Source organism: Trachypithecus francoisi, unplaced genomic scaffold (assembly GCF_009764315.1).
Source record: "Trachypithecus francoisi isolate TF-2019V2 unplaced genomic scaffold, Tfra_2.0 Lachesis_group12, whole genome shotgun sequence".
Lineage (NCBI taxonomy): Eukaryota > Metazoa > Chordata > Mammalia > Primates > Cercopithecidae > Trachypithecus > Trachypithecus francoisi.
Window position 1 is genome coordinate 14,308,083 of NW_022681457.1, and position 21,597 is coordinate 14,329,679.

A 21,597-nucleotide genomic window follows, 5' to 3' on the forward strand; every position below is an offset into this window, starting at 1 on the left:
ATTAGGTGGGCATGGGGGTCAACGCCTGCAGTCCCAGCTACTTGAAAGGCTGAGTGGAGAGGATCGCTTGAGCCCAAGAGTTCAAGGCTGGGGTGAGCTATAATCACCCCCCTGCACTCAGCCTGGACAACAGAATGAGACCCTGTCTCTAAGTAAATAAATCACTGGAATGTTGCATTAAAGCTAAGCAGATATCCTTGTTCTTAGGAAAGCACACTTAAGTATTTAGTGTAGGGAGAAGGATATAACATATTCATATGGCAAAACTTTATGTATAAATGCATATAACATGTATAAGTATGGGTATATATATGCTCATACTTATTGAGAGAATAATTCAAACATGTTAACAACTGGTGAATCTGGGTAAAGAGTATATGGGAGCTTTTATATAATTTCTATAATTTTTCTGAAAGTTTTAAATTATTTCAAAATAAGTTGAAAGAAATATAAAAATATACATAAAGTAAAATCCCATTATTTAGAGAGAACTATAAATACTTATTCATCTATGTGTTTTTACAAAATAGGATCACATAAAAATCTCACATTTTTTTTTTCAAGTTAATATACTCTGAACATCTTCCAACATCCACAGCTAAAAATTTACCTTTTCCCATTTGATGTCTGCATAGTGTGCTGCTGGATTGGTAAAGCACAAAATACTTTGGCAATCCAACTATTTCTGTTTGCTATTAAAACAATGATGCACTGACTATCCTTTATTTGTTTATTTATTTGGGACGCAGTCTCACTCTGTCACCAGGCTGGAGTGCAATGGCGTGATCTTGGCCCACTGCAACCTCCACCTCCCGGGTTCAAACGATTCTCCTGCCTCAGCCTCCCAAGTAGCTGGGACTATAGGCACGTGCCACCACGCCTGGCTAATTTTTTTGTATTTTTAGTAGAGACGGGGTTTCACCATATTAGCCACGATGGTCTTGATCTCCTGACCTCATGATCCACCCGCCTTGGCCTCCCAAAGTGCTGTGATTACAGGCATGAGCCACCATGCCCGGCCATACTATCCTTTAATATACCTCTATGGCAGACATATATTTACTTCTGAAGATCAAAGATTCATCCCTGGGGATATATTCCTTAATTTTAAATCTATGTACCATATAAAATAATCATATTATGACTCCTTAGTTACAGATCAGTAATTTTATTCATTATTCATAGCTTTACAGCTTTCATGAAAATAATGATCACTGTAGGTATAAAATGAAAATTAAAAGGAATAATAACTCAAAACTCTCCCTGGCCAAAAAACCAGTTAGCATATGGCAAATATCCTTCCACACATTATCTTCAGGCATATATTCACATTGAAAGGTGATCATTTATATTAACTAGATCTTACCAAGAGAGCCACAAGCCCCATTTTTCCCCTAAATACGAGTTCTATTCCTGTTCATGGTTCTATGTCATCATCTTGATGGATTTGTTAGAAAGATTCCAAGCGTGAATAAACCCCCTTCCACTCTCAATACTTTTATAGGGTTTACCACCAGCATGCACTCTCCAAAAACTTGAGAAGGTCCATTCAGACAAAAGTTGGTAACATACTTCTCATTTCTAAAGCTTTTTGCCAGTATGGACTTTCTGATGATATGTAAGACGTGAACGGTGACGGAAGTCCTTATCACATATGTCACATTTGTATGGTTTTTCTCCAGTGTGGACTCTCTGATGGGCTTGAAGACGTGCACTCTGACTGAAGCCTTTACCACACTCTTCACATTTAAAGAGTTTTTCCCTGGTGTGAACACCCAGGTGGACTCGAAGATTTGAGGGGAGACTGAAGGCTTTACCACACTCCTCACATATGTGGGGTTTCTCTCCCGTGTGGACCCTCTGATGATGGCGAAGATTCAAGCTCCTACCAAAGCCTTTCCCACACTCTTCACATTTGTAAGGTTTTTCTCCAGTGTGGCCTCTCTGATGGTATATAAACTGCGAACTGTATCTAAAGCCCTTTCCACACACATCACATTTGTATGGCTTTTCCCCCGTGTGGACTCTCTGATGGGATTGAAGACCAGAAGACTGACTGAAGCCCTTACCACAGACACCACATTTGTATGGCTTCTCTCCAGTATGGACTCTCTGATGTACCCGGAAATCAATGGCCTGACTGAAGCTCTTATCACACTGCTCACATTTATAGGGTTTCTCTCCTGAGTGAACTCTTTGATGGGCATGAAGATTTGATCTCCAACTGAAGCCCTTCCCGCATTCCTCACATTTATATGGTTTTTCTCCAGTGTGAATTACTTGGTGTAGTTTAAGATTTGAACTATAACTGAAATCCTTACCACACACATCACATCTGTATGGTTTCTCTCCAGTGTGGACTCTCTGATGGGTTTGAAGCTTTGAGGACTGACTGAAGCCCTTCCCACACGTTTCACATTTGAATCGTTTCTCCCCAGTGTGGACATTTTGATGGACTTGGAGATTTGAAGCCTGACTGAAGCCCTTACCACACTCCTTACATTTATAGGGTTTCTCTCCCGTGTGAACTCTGAAATGAATATGCAGATCTGTATTACGGGTAAAGCCTTTCCCACACGCCTCACACTTGTATGGCTTCTCTCCTGTGTGGACTCTCCGATGGCATATTAATGGTGAATTGTGGCTGAAGCCCTTACCACACACATCACATTTGTAGGGTTTCTCTCCAGTGTGCACTCTCTGATGGATGTGAAAATGTGCAGCCTGAGTGAAGCCCTTACCACACTCCTCACATTTATAGGGTTTCTCACCCCTGTGGACCCTCTGGTGAACACGGAGATTAACACTCCAACCGAAGCCCTTACCACACTCTTCGCATTTGTATGGTTTTTCTTCAGTGTGGACTCTCTGATGGCACTGAAAATTTGAACTTTGACTGAAGCATTTACCACATTCCTCGCATTTATAGGGTTTCTCTCCAGTATGAGTTCTGTAATGAATGATAAGACCCGTGCTGCTACTGAATCCTTTGCCGCAACTGTCACATCTATAGGACTTTTCTCCTGTATGATTAGATTGGTAAGAATGAAAAGAGCTCTTACTGAAGCAATCACCAGATTCATGACATCTATTGAGTTTCTCTCCTGGGTGAATTCTCTGAAGAGTTTGCAGATGTGAGCTTTGACTGAGGCATTTTTCTCCTGTGTGAACATTCTGATGAAGGGGAAGCCCTGGATTATAACTGAAGCCCCTTCCACACTCACCACATGGATGGGGTTTCTCTCCTAAGGGTAATTTCTGATTGGTGCCATCACTAATGATTTTGCCATATTCATTACCTTTGCAGGGTTTTGGTTCTGTGTCAGTTTTAATATGCTCATGAAATGGTGACTTCTTCATGAAGTCTTCATGTATATGCAGGTTATTTTTCACATCAATTTGCTTACCTCTACTCTGAATCTGTGACTCACTCAGATATATAATCCTGCAAGAATGCTGGGTTCTCCAAAATGAAAACTCTTGATTTTCAATATAAATCCCTTTAGGGTTCATTATATTGTTCTCATTTTCAGAAACCTGAATAGAGTCACCTTGTAGTAACTGGGAACTCTTCCCCTGAAGACACCTGGTTAATTCCCTTGCAACCTGTTTCCAGATTTGCCAGCAGGATAGCTCTTGATTTGAAAGGTATTTTAATGCAAATTTTTGGAGTGTCTCCATCTTATTTTGATGCTGGCTGCCTATAAAAAAAAAAAAAGGCAATATTTAGAGATGAGAGCAGTAAATGCTTTCTTCAGAAATATCAGAATTTCACACTTAGGTCATGGGAGAAAGCCTTGATAAACCAGGGAAAAAGTGACCTTGTCCTTACAACATCGTGTATTCTTTTGTCATGTTTTTCATACAGGTGTAAACAAAGAATGGGGTCAACAGGCTCCCATTCACTAAGTATAAACATGATCCATTTAGAACCATAAGTCTAACAGTTTAATATGAGAGCTAAAAGCTAAAATCAGGTAGCTGCAGGGCAACAAAAAGACAATCCACATTGCGACCTACAATAACATCAATTAATAGCCTACTCACCTCTTCCTCAGTAGGCTTATGACAAGTGGGATTCTAATAACCAGTTAGGTTAGAAAAGTTCGGACTGTAGGCATAAAATAGTATTTTAGATCCTGTTAGAAACTATTATCCAACAGGAAATTTGGGAAAGCAGTTGGAATAAGATCATTGTTCTAAAACCTGGTAGAAATCCCGGTCTCTGGACAAGAAGTGGAAAAGGGAAAGTTAATCTTGTGTAACTAGGAGAGAACTTCGGAGAGGAAAGAAATAGAACATAATGCAAACTCTCAAAGCCAACACAGAAGACGAAGAGAGGGACAGGTATGTTCAGCTTGGAAACTTCCTCCCAGAAAGCAGGGAGCCTTGCTTGTTCTCTTGCTCCTGTCAGGTCTCTGCTCACATATTACATGTTACTCTATCCATGATGCCTTCCATAACACACGATCTAAAAATAAATCAACAGTACCACCATACACCTTTTTTTCTTTTTTTTTTTTTAAACAGTCTCGCTCTGTCGCCCAGGCTAGAGTGCAGTGGTGCAATCTCAGCTCACTGCAACCTCCACCTCCCAGGTTCAAGAGATTCTCTTCCTCGGCCTCCCAGGTAGCAGGGATTACTGGCACATGCCACTACACTCAGCCAATTTTTGTATTTTTAGTAGAGATGGGGTTTTGCCATCCTCGCCAGGCTGGTCTCAAACTCCTGACCTCAAGTGATCTGCCCACCTCGGGCTCCCAAAGTGCTGGGATTACAGGCTGAGCCACCACACCTGGCCTGCCATACAACTTCAACTCTTCCCAGTTCGATTACCCTGCTTGACTTTTCCCCACAGTACTTATTATTTGATTTACTATATACTTTCTTTTTTTTTCCTTTGTCTCTTTAGACCCACTAGAATGTAATGGTCATGAAAAAAACACGCATTTTGTTTTCTTCATTGCTTTATCCCCACTGTAACAAGGGTTTTCAAATTGCTGCGATGCATTAGTGCACCATGAAACCAAGTATATAACTTGTGACCAAAAAAAAAAAACCAGAATAAGAACATGCTTAGTGTGTTAAAAGCAATAAGAGTACCACTACAAGAAATACTTTAGTTTGTAAACATACACATAAATATAAACATATTTATGCTTAGTCAAGATGTAAAATTATACTTATGTTGAAGGTCATGGTTAGAAACGTATGAAAGACTTCGGCTTAAAATGTTTAGGGGGTGGTTTACCAAGTCCTAATCAAGTAATTTGCCTAAATGAAATGTTACATTCTAATAATACAAACTGAAAAAAAAATATTGACAGGTATCTACACATTTCTGGATATGGCAGGATGAGTAATGACACGCGACCCCCAAGAGATGTCCACATCCTGAACCCTCAAACCTGCGAATAGTTAATGTTATGGCAAAAAGGAATTTACAAGCCAGGCAGCTCATACCTATAATCCCAGCACTTTGGGAGGCTGAGGCAGGTGGATCACTTGAGGTCAGGAGTTCGAAACCAGCCTGGACAACACAGTGAAACCCCGTCTCCGCTAAAAAACATACAAAAACAATTAGCCTCGCGTGGTGGCGGGCACCTCTAAGCTACTAGGGAAGCTAAGACATGAGAATCACTTGATCCCAGGAGGCGGAGGTTGCAGTGAGCCAAGATTGCGCCACTGCACTTCAGCCTGGATGACAGAGCAAGACTCTGTCTACAAAAATTTTTTTATAAAGCAATTTATAGATATGATTAAATGAAAGCTCTTAAGGAGATTATCCTAGATTATCCAATGAGCCCGAAGTAATCACAAGTCCTTACAAAAGGGAAGAGGGAACTGTCCCAGATTTCACCCTATACATCTCTCCCTTTTGCTGGTTCCAATGTGTATCTTTTTTGCTATAATAAAACTGTAAGTCCAGGCCGGGTGCAGTGACTCACGCCTGTAATCCCAGCAATTCTGGGAGGCCGAGGCGGACAGATTACGAGGTCAGGAGATTGACACCATCCTGGCTAACACGGTGAAACCCCGTCTCTACTAAAAAATACAAAAAATTAGCCAGGTGTGGTGGCGGACACCTGTAGTCCCAACTACCTGGGAGGCTGAGGCAGGAGAATGGCGAGAACCTGGGAGGTGGAGCTGTAGTGAGCCAGGATCGTGCCACTGTACTCCAGCCTGGGTGACAGAGCGAGATTCCATCTCAAAAAAAAAAAACAAAAAAAAAACTGTAAGTCCAGCACCTTCCCGAATTCTGTTAGTCATTCTAACAAATTATCACGGAACTCCCAAATTTGTAGCTACTTGGTCAGAGGTGAGCAAAATTATCTGGGAATCCCTAAACTTAGAGCTGGTATATAGAGAGCAGTCTTGTGGAAGACTATGCCCTTACTCTGAAAGTCCAGACTACCTTCAGGTGTTTGGTACCAGAAGTCATTGAAACATGTAAAGTGCTTCTCATATTGCTTGTGGTGGAAGCTAAGATTAATACATGTGGATGCAAATTACACTGGAAAACCAATTTAGAAATTCTGGAATTTTCTTTGCCTAATCAGGACTCACCGCAACTCCACAGGTATGTCAGTGCCTTTGGACTTCTGGAAATGTCCAATTCAAAACTGCTGAAGAACTACTGTATGTAAGTTATATAACTGTTTGGGTATTAGAGGGAAGGGAAAATGGGAAAGTGGGAAGTCCGCTGTATGGATAAGGCAGTTTTCACCAATTGAGTAAAGCCAACTTGATACTGATACAAGGAAACTGATGAACTGTAATACCTGCCAATTGCCACTGATAATTTTTGATAGTGTAGTTACACATTCCAACAGCTGTGAATAGCTTTTATCTTCTAAGGTTAGTAGGTTTGAATATTTACATATCCAAAAATGTCTTAGAAATTACGAGTTATGTTAGACAGCCACTAGAAGACAGTGTTCCCAAATAATTAATCACACTGCTGTGCTCTCAATCTATGAGTTAACTCTCAGAGTAAAAGGGATGTGATGTCTACTTGTCTCCATTCTCTTTTTTTGTTAATAATTCTTATAAAAATAAACCCTTTGGCTGGGCATGGTGGTTCATGCCTGTAATCCCAGCACTTTGGGAGGCTGAGACAGGGAGACCGCGAGGTCAGGAGTTCGAGATCAGCCTGGCCAACATGGTGAAACCCCATCTCTACTAAAAGTACAAAAACAAGCCAGGTGTGGTGTAGCTGTAATCCCAGCTACTCAGGAGGCTGAAGTAAGAGAATTGCTTGAACCCAGGAGGCAAAGGTTGCAGTGAGCCAAGATCACACCACTGCACTCCAGCCTAGGTGACACAGCCAGACTACATCTCGGGGAGCGGGGGTGAGGAGGCAGGGGAAGCCCTTTAACATGTGTTCCTCTGACTTATGAAGAATGTTTCAGAATATTACTTGTACATGGAGCATAGTTGCAAAATCCTGAAACATGTTGAAGGTATCAAAGAAAAACCTTTGAGATAGGGTGGCAGAAAATGCTACAAGATTTGTTAAAAGAAGGACTTTGTTTATTATGCAAAAATGAAAAGTAACAATACCTAGGATAATTCCTGAGGTTAAGTTTGCATATGAAAATGAGACCCACTAAAGTGAAGCAAATATCTAACATTCCTAAACACGTCAAACATGAAGCAGCATGTAGACCTAAAAAGGGAGATGAAGCAAAGAAGATGAATTATATCCATCAACTACTCAGAGAATTCAGAGCCTAGTCTATCATGTTAATAGATAAGCTTCCTTGTTTTGTTTTTGGGGTGGGGAGAGCATATAAATTTACATCATCCATGGTGTCTCACGCCAGTAATCCCAGCACTTTGGGAGGTCAAAGTGGGTGGATCAGGAGATCAGAAGTTCGAGACCAGCCTGGCCAACATGGTGAAACCCCATCTCTACTAAAAATACAAAAATTAATTGGGCGTGGTGGTGGTCACCTGTAATCCCAGCAACTTGGGAGGCTGAGGCAGGAGAATCGTTTGAACCTGGGAGGTGGAGGTTGCAGTGAGCCAAGATGGCACCACTGCACTCTAGCCTGGGTGACAGAGTAAGACTCAGTCTTAAAAAAAAAAAAAAAAAAATTCACATCATCTAGGAATACCTAATTTTTATTTTTAATTTTGTGTGTGAGACAAAGTCTCACTATGTTGTCCAGGTTGATTTCAAATTCCTGGGCTCACTTGATCCTCTTGCCTCAGCCTCCCAAGTAGCTGGGACTACAGGTGTATGCTAACATGCCTGGCTAATATTTTTTTATTTTTTTGTAGAGATGGAGTCTCATTGTGTTGCCCAGGTTGGTCCGGAACTCTTCAACTCAAGTGATCCTCCCACTTCAGCCTCCCACGTAGCCAAGATTACAGGTGTGCACCACCATACCCAGCTTACTTTTAATTTTTAAGTAAGTAGACCTGAGGAATATGCAAATTAAAGAGAAAGCAAAGAGGAGAGAAAGGAAAGGTAAGGGGATGGAAAATGGAAAGAAGATGGTATTTTAAATTAAAATGGTAAATTTAAACATAGAAGACCTCTCTAATGATATAACATTTGAGCAATGACTTGAGTGCAATTAAGTAAGGTGCCGGGGAGACTCTCCACCAAGGCAATGAGGAGAGCTAGTTAGAAGCCATGGAACAGAAGGGAACTTGGTATGTTTAACAAATACTCCAAGGGCGGCCAGCATGGCTGAGATGATCTAAGCAAAGGGAAAGGAATGGAAGATCAAAGAGAAACTTGGTGAAATCTGACCAGAAAGGGTCTTGCAGTTCAGTACAAGGACTTTCAGTGAAATGGGAAGGTTATGAAGGCTTCTGAGCAGAGGAATGACATAATCTAACGTGTTCTTTAAAGAACCATTCTGGGCCAGCTGCGGCAGCTCACATCTATAATCCCAGCACTTTGGGAGGCTGAGGTGGAAAGAATGCTTGAGTCCAGGAGTTTGAGACCAGCCTGGGCAACACAGCAAGACCTCATCTCTACAAAAAATAAAAAATTCGCCAGGTGTCATGATATACACCTATAGTCCTAGCTACTTAGGAGGCTGAGGCGGGAGGTCCACTTGAAATTAGGAGGTTGAGGCTGCAGTGAGCTACAGTCACGCTGCTGCACTCCAGCTTGGGTGACGGTGAGACCCTGTCTCAAAAAATAAAGATATTTAAAAAAATAACCACTCTGGCTAACATTTAGAAAGTAAACTGTAGGAGCACAAGGGAGGCGGTGGGGAGACCAGCATAGAAGCTCTTGTTATAATCCAGGTGAAAGATGACCACATTTGGACCAGGGGGGTAATGGACATGGTAAGGTGCAGACTAACCAGTACCTGAAAGAACAGACACAGGGCTCTCACCAGAATACCTACTTCTTTGGGTTTCTGTTTCCATCATCCAAAGCTTTTCTTCTGCTTCCAATTGGGATACCATATCTGGTTGGAAGGGAAGATGCCCTATGAAAATGTAGATTTATATGTATTTAAGATGAACACACAACTAAAATACATTTTTGTCTGAACTGTATAAGCCTCACAACCTCTAGCGTGATATTTTATTACTTATTTTATTTATTTTTTATTTTGAGACAGAGTCTCACTCTATCGCCCAAGCTAAAGTGCAGTGACACAATCTCGGCTCACTGCAACCTCTGCCTTCAGGGTTCAAGCAATTCTCCTGCCTCAGCCTCCCGAGTAGCTGGGATTACAGGCACCTGCCACTATACCTGGCCAATTTTAGCATTTTTAGTAGAGATGGGGTTTCACCATGTTGGCCAGGCTGGTCTCGAACTCCTGACTTCAAGTGATTCACCCATCCTGGCCTCCCATATTGCTGCGATTAAAGGCATAAGCCACCATGCCCGGCCTCTAGAGTGATTTATTTTAAGATGTTTTTAGATCATGAACTATAATAAGAAATTTAGGTTGTGGCCTAGTTCATATACATATATATGTGTGTGTGTATATATATATCTCAAGTTATACTTAGCTAATGTCTGTTTTCATCACATTTGCAACACTGTATCTCACATCATTCACTGAAAATTGTCACAGTTTTTGATGCAATGTGAGCAGTTCCTGATAAGGAACTCTGATATTTTCTATCCTTATCTGTTTTATTTCACTGGAAAAAAAAAAGCCAATATAATGCACTAAGTTAATGTATTGATGGGTTTCATTTGAAAGACAAGGTGTTTGAAAGATAAAGCATAGAAGCTAAATTGTCCATTTATGGTTCATTTAAAACAGGGTTTTGCAACTGCGGCACTACTATTTTGGACTGGTCAATTCTCTGTTGGGAGCACTGTCCTGTGCACTGTAGGAGATTTAGCAGAATTCCTGGCTACTACCCACAAGATGCCAATAGCACCCCTCCGTCAGGTGTAACAACCATTTCCAGACATTGCCAAATATCTTCTGGGGGCGAAATCATCTGTGGTTGAGAACCAGCAATTTAAAAGGACAGAATTTTGCCTGAACAGAAAGACCGGAAAAACATATGCTGTTTTCCCAGAGATTAGAAAACCTTTCGTCTTCAAGAGCAAGGAATCGTTTTAAAAGGTTTAAACCCTTGAACACCTGAGAGCAAAGAGATTCTCAAGGGAGTTGAAATTCAGGGTCAGACAGTGCCTGTCCTCACCCACTGCAACCAGGTTCTTGAAGTTCTCCACCATGACATCTCGGTACAGCTTCCTCTGGGTAAGATTCAGCAGTCGCAGTTCCTCCCTGGAGAAGACTACAGCCACATCCTTGAATGTCACAGCCTCCTACAACATCAAACAGATGTAACCTCAATCTTACAACCAACCTCCACTGGAAGAAGGGTGGCATCAAGAAGGAAAAGAGCACTACAAAAAAATTGTTATAGATTCCAAGAGATCTGTCCATTTTCAGTTGTGATAGTTTTCCCTCTCTCACTATCTCCTACGCCCGTCCCCACAAAGCCTGGACTTTATCAGTGTTTTCTGTTTTTTTCTTTTTGAGACGGAATCTCACTCTGTCACTCATGCTGGAGTGCAGTGGCGCGATCTCTGCTCACTGCAACCTCCGCCTCCTGGGTTCAAGAGATTCTCCTGCCTTAGCCTCCCAAGTAGCTGGGATTACAGGCGTCCACCACCATGCCTGGCTAATTTTTGTATTTCTTTAGTAGAGATGGGGTTTCACCATGTTGGCCAGGCTGGTTTCAAACTCCTGACCTCCAATGATCTGCCCGCCTCGGCCTCCCAAAGTGCTGTGATTACAGGTGTGAGCCACCCCACCTAGCCCTATCATTGTTTTTAATGTTTGCAAAGCTCACAGGCCTTCAGCAACCCCCAGGACGGGTATATAGCTCTTCCTGTGCTTTCAAGGCACATGTCACATCCACCTACTACAGGATGCACAGCTGCTTAAAGCACTGGCTCTGGAGTCTGGCCAGGTTCAAATTTCAAGGTTTTGCCTTTTACTAGTTATAGGACCTTGGGCAAATTCCTTAATCTCTCACTAACTCAATTTTCTCTTCTTTATCATTGTATCTAAACTATAAGGTGTACGAGCCTGACACAGAAGGATCACTTCAGGCCATGAGTTTCAGGCTGCAGTGAGCCATGATTGTGCCACTGCACTTCAGCCTGTCTCACTTTTTAAAAATAAATACATTTTCAGGCTAGGCGCAGTGGCTCACCCCTGTAATGTCAGCAGTTTGGGAGGCCGAGGCGGGCAAATCACTTGAGGCCAGGAGTTTGAGACCAGCCAGGCCAAGATGCTGAAACCCTATCTCTACTAAAAATGCAAAAACATTAGCCAGGCGTGGTGATATGCATCTGTAATCCCAGCTACTCAGGAGGCTGAGGCAGGAGTATCACTTGAACCTGGGAAGCGGGGGTTGCAGTGAGCCAAGATGGCGCCACCGCACTCCAGCATGGATGACAGGGGTGAGACAGTATCTTAAAATAAATAAATGTTTAAAATTAAAATAAATAGATCATAAAGTGTTTGAAAGGATGATATGAATGAATATATGTAAAGCACTTAGAAGTGCCTGGCACACCATACGTGCTCAATAAATTCAAACAACGAATATCTTTATGATCTCTTTTGCCCCATTTTGTGACTATATACAGTAGTATTCCTTGGAACTGATGATTTATCTTTAACCAATCCAAATAATGTACAATTAATTACAGATTTTTACTCTAACCAATACTGCAAAGATCCTTTCACAGAGATAATGGTCAAGAAGAAGGAACTGCAGAGTGACAGAATATTTACTTTAAAAATTTTGGAAGTGTAATGGAAGATTTTCCTCTCCAAAGGTTTTCCCAGTTCACTTTTCATGCAACAGTATAAGCATTCCTGAATTTCTAGACCCTGGCTAAATAGGACTCAGTTCCTTTTTCTAAAAAGGTCATTGACAGTGTAAGTAAAACCAATATATAAATAGAAAGCTATTTTATTAACATTTTCACAGATTTATTACTGACCATCTTTTTTTTCATAAATTTGTTTCTTTTCTTTATGACACTCCTACTTATTTCTTTTGCTCATATTCCAGCTGGAATTTTCTCTATATTACTAATCTTAACAGGAATTTTAGCCATTAGACCTTTACCTAATGTTTACGTATATGCCACCGGTTTGCTGCCTGATAGCTTTTGCTGTAGGGAAATTTAAAACACTTATATAAAAACTGTGCTTGAGTATCTATGTTCATGGAATGACTAAGAGACAAAACTAGAGAAGAGATAGGCATTGAGATGGAAACTGGATGAGGGGCATTGCTGGGGTCTATCCTCCAAAAGGTAACATCAGGGTCAGCTGCACTGGTTCACACCTATAATCCCAGCACTTTGGGAGGCCAAAGTGGGTGGATCACCTGAGGTCAGGAGTTCGAGACCAGCCTGGCCAACGTGGTAAAACCCTGTCTCTAATAAAAATACAAAATTAGCCAGGCGTGGTGGTACATGCCTGTAATCCCAGCTACTTGGGAGGCTGAGGCAGGAGAATCACTTGAACCTGGGAAGCAGAGGTTAAAGTGGGCTGAGAACATGCTGTTGCTCTCTGGCCTGGGTAACAAGAATGAAACTCTGTCCCAAAAGAATAAAAAGGTAACATCAGGTACTTCTATGATATGCGCTCATGTCTGTGAATGGAAAACTCTTTTGTTCTGTCTACCTTTACATGAAAATAGAATACCAGATATTCCTAATAGTTGGAAGCTTCAGTGTCCAATGAGTCAGCTACCTGGGAAATTTGGGGCAGCTATAAAATGTTCCCAAAACCTGTTTCTTCCTATTTAAACTGCAGATAAATCATCCCCATCCTCACATCTGAAAAATGCAATGACAGATGGAAAGGGCTGGCAAGACATCTAAGTACTACTAGACCCGAAATTTATGTACATGTAGTTACTTTGATGAAGTAAATTCATACAAGAAATAAATGAGTGATAAAAACATAAACAGGAAAAAATATATAGCTCTTCTTCTCTGAAAGCATCTAATAAAATTACACCATGTCATTCTTTAGATGTTCTGTTTACAAAAACCTGAGGGAACCAACATGAAACTGAGATATGAACCTCTTCAATGCAGAGTTCCTAAAACTTTAAGGACAAATAATATTGAATTCCACCAGAATTTCTTTTGATGGAATTGTTTTTATGTGTAGGAAGAAAAAAGTCACTGTATTTACTTTAAAGTAGTAAAATTCTTAAAATTTCTGGAAGGCTAAATAAGGAATAGTTTCTTTTGTTGTTTTTTAAGGGCACTGCAATTCAATGGCATATGATGTAATCACATACAATGCAGGTGATGCAATTAAGTGGAGAATACACACTTGAAAATTTCATCTACCCAAGTATTGCAAAATGTGTATGAAAAAGGAACATGGGAAAATGAAAAAAGCTGGTTCATAAGTAGGAGAGTAGTGTAGATTATTTTTGATTAAAGCTTCTATTATTTTTTCAAACACTGTTTTGTAAAATAGTAAAGGTGATAAACTAAAACAAACAAAACACATACATGTTAGCATACAACATGCCCTGAAGATCTGTTTTCCACTAACCTTTCCAAGAAAGACAAAAAATAAATCTCTAATCTTTGAGAAATAAATCACACCTTAAAAGACAGTAAGGAATCCTTTACTTACCTGAAACTTGGTCATTTTCTCCTGCTCCTTCTGGGGAAGGTCATAGTCCTGAGATGGCATAACTGGGGAAGACCAAAGACGCCATGAGACACAAGCCTGCTGTTAGCCCATGTGGACATATAAGGAAATTACAGAAATAGCCCTACTTCAGACAGGTATAGCCACATACAGTTTGGTAAGCAGAACACGGACTGTATTCCAGCTACAAAAAGGCATGATAGTTCAGGGCCACTGGGCAGTGAAAAGTCTGCACAAATGCAGCATCCCTGCTACAAGGATATCTGATGGCAGAGACAGTAGGAAACAAGAGGCAGTGTAACAACATATGAGGGCTCTCAAGTCAAGTATCTGGGTTTAATTCCTAGAAATGATACTTACCAGCTGTGTAACCTTGGGGATATTAAAAACCCTCTCTGTGCCTCACTTCTCTTACGTATACAGTAAGGACATGGTAAGAATCATAAATCGTACCTCCCTCATAGGGTTTTTCCAAGGATTAAATAAGTAGATGGAGAGTTCCAAGAACCAGGAGACCCTTTCTCTTATAGTTACAAAAAAGCAGATGAGGCCTGGCATGATGGCTCCTGCCTGTAATCCCAGCACTTTAGGATGCCAAGGAGGGAGGATCACATGAGGTCAGAAGTTTGAGACCAGCCTGGCCAACATGGCAAAACCTCATCTCTACCAAAAATAAAAAATTAGCCAGGCGTAGTGGTGCACGTCTGTAATCCCAGCTACTTGGGAGGCTGAGGCACGAGAATTGCTAGAACCTGGGAGGTGGAGGTTATAGTGAGCCAAGATGGCGCCAATGAACTCCAAACTGGACAACAGAGTGAGACTGTCTCAAAAAAAAAAGCAGATGATACTTTGCATTATACACTTGGCTTGCAAATATTGCTCTCCTATGAAAGTCACCTTTAATTTCTGATAAGCCAAAATCTGACTTAAAATTTCTTTTTATTAATTTGTTGCCCAGCTAGTAATATTTTACTGACACTGATATCAGTTTTCTAAAATGTATCATTCCAGGTCCATTTACTTCATTAAGCCTGGAAACAATCATTGGTAAATCTCTTTTATGTGCACAGAGAAAAACACACAACAAAGGGAAAGATAAAGACACAAATGAAAAATCAAGAAACATGAAAGATAAATTGAGAGGCTTCCATATTTGTCTAACAGGAATGGGAGAAGAGAATGCAGGATGGAGGGAATGACTGAGAGGTCTTAATTTCAAGATACAATTGCTGAGAATTTCACACAATTGATAAAAGGTACAAGTTCGCATACAGAAATTCCAAACAGTATAAATAAAAATAAACATACTCCTAAACAAATCACAGTAAAACTCAGGAATGCAAAAGACTAAACAAACATAAAGAACTGGAAACAACAATCACCTTAAAGCTCCTAGAAAGAAAATATAGTTGACCTAAAAGAAATAACAATTGGCTTGACAGAAATAGGGTAATGGAGATTTAAAACAAATGAATATTACCTCCAAAATAAAGAAATTGTCAACCTGAATTCTATGTTCAACTAAATGATAATTTACATGAGAAAGAAACAATATTTTAGCTGAAAAAAAATGAAGAAAAATTTGTAACCATGTGAACCCTAAAAGATGGACTGTAAAAAGCAATGGTAAGAAAACATTTGTGACTATATTGGTAATATAGTAATCTTTGTTTAAAAAAAGCCAAAGAACTATAATGACAAATTTTGAGGGTGGTTATAATAAAAAGTAGACCTATAAACACCTAGTCTTCTTAAAAAAAAAAAAAAAAGGTACATCATCTTCTTTTTCTTTCTTTCTTTTTTTTTTGAGACGGAGTTTTGCTCTTGTCGCCCAGGCTGGAGTGCAATAGCACGATCTCAGCTCACTGCAACCTCTGCCTCCCAGGTTCAAGCGATTCTCTCACCTCAGACGCCCGAGTAGCTGGGATTACAGGTACACGCCACCACGTCGGGCTAATTTTTGTGTTTTTAGTAGAAACGGGGTTTCACTATGCTGGCCAGGCTGGTCTCAAACTCCTGACTTCAAGTGATCCACCCGCCTCAGCCTCCTGAAGTGCTGGGATTACAGGCAGGAGCCACCACGCCTGGCCCTATCTTCTTTTATATTTTTTTTAGTCTCAATATTCTTCAGAATAAGAACACATGCTGATTAAATTTAGTATTTGCTAAGAGAATATTTTTAAAGTTATAAGAATGACACAAAACCATATAAACCCCAGACCAGTTGAGCACAAATAAAAGGGAATAAGTTGAACAAAAAAACACAAGAAAGGAGAACAAAATATACACAGAGATAGTAAAAGCAAATTATCCCAGACTGCACTAAAAAAAAAAAAATTATATAAATATATTCTAAAAGACACTATGAAAACATAATGACAAAAAGTTTGAAAGAAAAAGACCAAAAAAAGATATACTGTACTGAGCAAATGGCAAAATAAAGCTTCAGTTTCAGAGGTCATGGTAAAATATGAAAAAAAACTGACCCCAGCTACTCAGGAGGCTGAGGCAGAAGAATCGCTTGAATCCAGGAGGCGGAGGTTGCAGTGAACCAAGATGGAGCTACTGCACTCCGGCCTGGGCAACAGAGCGAGACTCCACTTAAAAAAAAACAAAAAAAAAACCTGACCTGATGTCTGGTATATGCTTTAAGATAACCGTCTGCAGCCTTTTTGGCACCAGGGACCAGTTTCGAGGAAGACAATTTTTCCATGGATGGGGACAGGGGAGATGGTTTGGGGATGAAATGTTCCACCTCAAATCATGAGGCATTAGTTACATTCTCATAAGGAGCGCACAACCTAGATCCCTCGCATATGCAGTCCCTCCTATGAGAATCTAATGCCCCTGCTAATCTGGCAGGAGGCAGATCTCAGGCGGTACCACTCCAATCACCTCCTTCTGTGCCGTCAGGGTCCTAACAGGCCACAGACTAGTACCAGGTTTGCTGCCCAGGGGTTGGGGACTTCTGCTTTAAGACAATCTAGTTTTTTTTTTTTTTTTTAAAGGAGGGGGAGGTGGAAGGAGGAGGAGATAGTCTGCAGCAAATGTTGTGTTGATTACATGGGATTCACTGCACCACTCTTGACAGTTGAATATGCTTGAAATTTTTCAGCTGGGAACAGTGGCTCATGCCTGTAATCCCAGCACTTTGGGAGGCCGAGGTGGACGGATCACCTGAGGTCAGGAGTTTGAGATTAGCCTGGGTAACATGGTAAAACCCCGTCTCTATCAAAAATACAAGAATTAGCTGGGAGTGGTGGTGCACACCTGTAATCCCAGTTACTCAGGAGGCTGATGCAGGAGAATCACTTGAACCTGGGAGGTGGAGGTTGCAGTGAGTTGAGATTGTGCCATTGCACTCCAGCCTGGGTAACAAGAGTGAATCTCCGTCTCACAAAAAAAAAAAAAAAAAAGAAAGAAAAAAAGAAAATGTTCATAATATATTAAGAAAAAAACTACACAGAATACCAAACCTATTTTGAGAAACATCCATAGCAAATACTAAAGAGAAACACACTAAAGTGTCAGCAGTTTTATTATAAGTAATTTTTTTATTCTTGTTTTCTGAATCACTGTCCAATAGAAATATACTGAGACACATATGTAATTTTAAATTTTCTAGCAGTGACATATAAAAAAGGCAAAACAAAAACAAAAATAGGCAAAGTTAATTTTAACAATATATTTAAGCCATTGAATCCAAAATATTACCATTTTGACAAATAATACAAAAAATTATCAGTAAGCCATCTTACACTTTTTGTACAAAGTTTTTGAAATCCAGTGTGTATTTAACATTTACAGCACATCTCAATTTGGACTAGACACATTTCAAGTGCTCCTAGGGCACACATGGCTTATAGCTACTGGATTGGATAGTGCATCCTATAATGAGCATTCATTACTTCTATAACCAGAATATGACATATTTTGACATGGAATGAAATTAAGTAAGTGAGATGTTGTAAGATTTTTCTAAAAAATTCAAAATTCATCAGTGCAGTTTTTGAGGTCTTCCACAGTAAAATCTATACCTACATTCCCAAGGCTGATTTCCAATGACTCACCTGTAGCCATATGGATTACTATTTAAGATAACTGAAGATGACTATATCATTAAGATCACAGACACTGAAAAAGGAATAGAAAATAAACAACAACAAAAACCAAAGAAACAAAAACAAACAAACAAAAAAGATCACACACTCTGAAAAGGAATGCTTGGGTTCAATCCCAAATCCACCTCTTACTATCAGTTGAATAACTTCGGTAAAGTATTTAATAACATAAGCTCAGCCTAATTTCCTCATAACATAATAACTAGACCTACTTCATCAATACCTATGGTCCACAGACGAAAGGCTTAAAATCGAAGTGGTAAGATGTTATTGGTAATACTCATTTCCAAATAGCTTTCCTACCCACTCTCACATTTATTCAACAAATATTTCATCATTTTTCAGTAGTAACTTACTGAGTGAAGGAAACTTGACTAACTGAAAGGGCAGAAAACGGAACAACAAAGTGCGTTCAAGAGCAGGTACCTGGGGCTATGCTGGGAGAAGCCAAGAAGTCCCTCCTTCCTCCTCTTTGCGAATTAGGAGGCGGTGAATAAAAGGATGCTGTCAGCACGATGGAGTCTCCATCCCGGATAAACGGCAGTAAACATCCCCACGCATTGGAGCCCGATGACTCAATCCTTCCTAAAAAAAAAAAAAAAAAAAGATTAGTAAAAGTTCGGAAAGAGCTCGGTCTCCTGAAGGATACGTCATGGCATAAAGCCCTGACCTTTCTTCTCTCTTCACTGGAGCTTCCGGTAAAAAGGGCGCTTGTGAGGTAATCACTGTATCAACAGTACAAGCCAACTCGGTATCTGGTGCCACCACCGTTCTAAGGTTTCACCCGTATTATCTTAATTCTAATTACAACCCTACCCAGTAACTACTATCTTTACTGCTATTTTAAAGATGAGGAAATAGGAGCGCGTATCATAGTTAACTCGCTGTTTATTATACCCACAGAAGTAGCGGCGCTGCTCGCCAAGTGCAGGAGGAGAGCAAACTTCCACCCTCGGCCTCTCGGCCTCCGCCGCGGCCGCAACCTCTCCATCCTAAGACTGATGGCTGGGGAGCGCCTGTTCCCAAGCGGAGGCTGAAAAGGTTCAAGGTGGCGGCTTGACTCACCTCCCAGACCCAAAAGATGGTGACGGCCTCGCTTTCTGGGGCGGAAGTGGCTCTCCTTGCCCAGAGCTCTTGAACTACCCTTCCCAGAAGGCCCGCGCTCCTGCGGCCCAGTTGTTTCCGGACAGAGTGCTGGAATACGTTTCCCAGAACTCCCAGGAGGAAGAATCATCCAGGTGCCGCCCTCTTCGCGTGTAAAAAAAAAAAAAAAAAAAACAAAAAAAAAAGAAGAAGAGAAAGAGCGAGTGAGAGAAGGTTACCGAGAGTGTGACATAAGAACCTCCAAATTCTCGGAGCTCCCGGACTACAACATCCAGAATCCCCTTTATGGCTTCTTGCTGTTTAGCCAGGCGGAAGCAGTTCTCTGATGTCAGTGGAATTTAGGTTTTTCTTATTAACAAAAAGTAACAGCAAATGTGTGAAGAATTGGAGCCCTAAAATAAAAAAAAGATTATAGGCCGGGCGCTGTGGCTCATGCCTGTAAGCCCAGCACTTTGGGAGGCTGGGGGGCTGGAGGGGGCGGATCACTTGGTCACGAATTCGAGACCAGCCTGGCCAATATGATGAAACCCTGTCTCTACTAAAAATATAAAAATTAGCCGGGTGTGGTGGCGCGCGCCTGTAGTCCCAGCTACTTGGGAGGCTGAGGCAGAAGAAACACTTAAACCCGGGAGGTGGAGGTTGCAGTGATCCAAGATCCTGCCACTGCACTCCAGCCTGGGTGACAGAGTGAGATTCCGTCTCAGAAAAACAAAAAACAAAACAAACGATTATAAGAAACAGATCATGTGATCCTGTACTAATAGAATTATACCCACCACGTCCCCCAAAAAGGCAGGGGAAACCCTTTTTCACATTTAACAGGATCAACTAATAGGAAAAGTACTCTTTAGTTACAAAAAGAATGAAAGAGCAACCAAAAAATGCAAGGAAGGCAGAATATATTGTGGATTTCCACTTTTGTTAATAGCACAGTCATATAATTCAGAGCAGCTTGCTTGCTGAGGATAGCTAGACATAGAAAACACAAGCTTTGGCATATTGTGTGATCAATTCCTCAAAGCAACTGAGGCCGCTGTAATCATTCCTCAAGGAGTTTCTGACTCTGAAAGATGAACAAGTTTATTACTTCAGTGTTTAAACCATGATCTTTATTTGCTTAAATGTGTGATGGAATTGATGTTTTGAAGAATTGAGAGTTGAAAGAAGAGAGCAATACCTAAAAATATCCACATATCCACTACGATACATGTTTGCAGTTCTCATTTACTAAATATATATTCTTTATTCTGTTATATACAACTATCTCTTATAAAGAACCAAGTATGTGCCAGAAACTAGTCCAAACTATTCAGACTCTGGGACCCTCACTATATTTTCACAATTTTTTTCTTTTTTCTTTTCTTTTTTCGTGTTGTTGTTGTTGTTGTTGTTGTTGTTAGATGGAGTTTGGCTCTTTTGCCCAGGCTGGAGTGAAGTGGCACAATCTCGGCTCACTGCAACCTCCGCCCTCACTCAGGGTTCAAGCGATTCTCCTGCCTCAGCCTCCCCAGTAGCTGGGGTTATAGGCACCCACCACCACCACCACTGCGCCCAGCTAATTTTTGTATTTTTAGTAGAGATGGGGTTTTGCCATCTTGGCCAGACTAGTCTCAAATTCCTGACCTCAGATGATCCACCCACCCCAGCCTACCAAACTGCTAGGATTTCAGGCATGAGCCACCGCACTTAGCCCATTTTCACAACTTTTTAAAGACAAATAATGTAATGTCCTCTAGTTTACTCTTTGGGATCCAGAGGCAGAGAGAGGTTAAGTATATCTCCTAAAATGGAAATTTGATTATTTTCACCTGCATGTCTATCCAGTGCCCTTAAGAGAAGGTTCAAATGCTTTAACAAGTCACACAAACAGGAATTTTCCAGATGCTGTTTCTCTCTTCAAATCCACTTTCCACTCTACATGTCCAGTCATAGTGGACTATTTGTACTCCTACAAAAAGCCTCTAATTCTTTGTATTTGCTGTCCCTTCTGTCATAACCTGCTACTCTTTTCCCTCCTGGGTGACAGTCTTCATCCATAGCTTAAATATTCCCTGCTCTAGGAAGACTTACTGTGGGTTCTTGCCTTGCAAACTAATAAAAGTAGTGTGTAGTAGCCAAGATTACAGACTTAGTATGAAGCTGCCTAGATTAAAATACTAGTGCTACCATTTCTTCTGTCCCTTTTTTCTTCATTTGTAAAATGGAGACTATAATAGGGTTGATAT

The 21,597-nt window shown here is 40.7% G+C and overlaps 1 protein-coding gene across 7 annotated transcripts; it reads right to left on the minus strand.

The window, feature by feature from the left end:
* Positions 1 to 1,156: 1,156 nt before the first annotated feature.
* On the minus strand, positions 1,157 to 19,759 carry ZNF227 (zinc finger protein 227). 7 transcript variants are annotated; one of them, XM_033224798.1, is made up of 6 exons: positions 19,334 to 19,759; positions 18,695 to 18,853; positions 14,130 to 14,191; positions 10,642 to 10,768; positions 9,375 to 9,437; positions 1,157 to 3,701 (listed from the first exon to the last, which is right to left on the minus strand). In XM_033224798.1, exons 1-6 carry the CDS (start codon positions 19,500 to 19,502, stop codon positions 1,582 to 1,584), a joined length of 2,700 nt encoding a protein of 899 aa, XP_033080689.1. In that variant the 5' UTR covers positions 19,503 to 19,759; the 3' UTR covers positions 1,157 to 1,581. The 7 variants fall into 7 exon arrangements, with proteins under 7 accessions (XP_033080689.1, XP_033080688.1, XP_033080691.1 ...); XM_033224797.1 differs by having other exon boundaries at positions 9,375 to 9,458; XM_033224800.1 differs by lacking the exon at positions 19,334 to 19,759 and adding an exon at positions 19,170 to 19,327 and having other exon boundaries at positions 9,375 to 9,458.
* Positions 19,760 to 21,597: the final 1,838 nt, after the last annotated feature.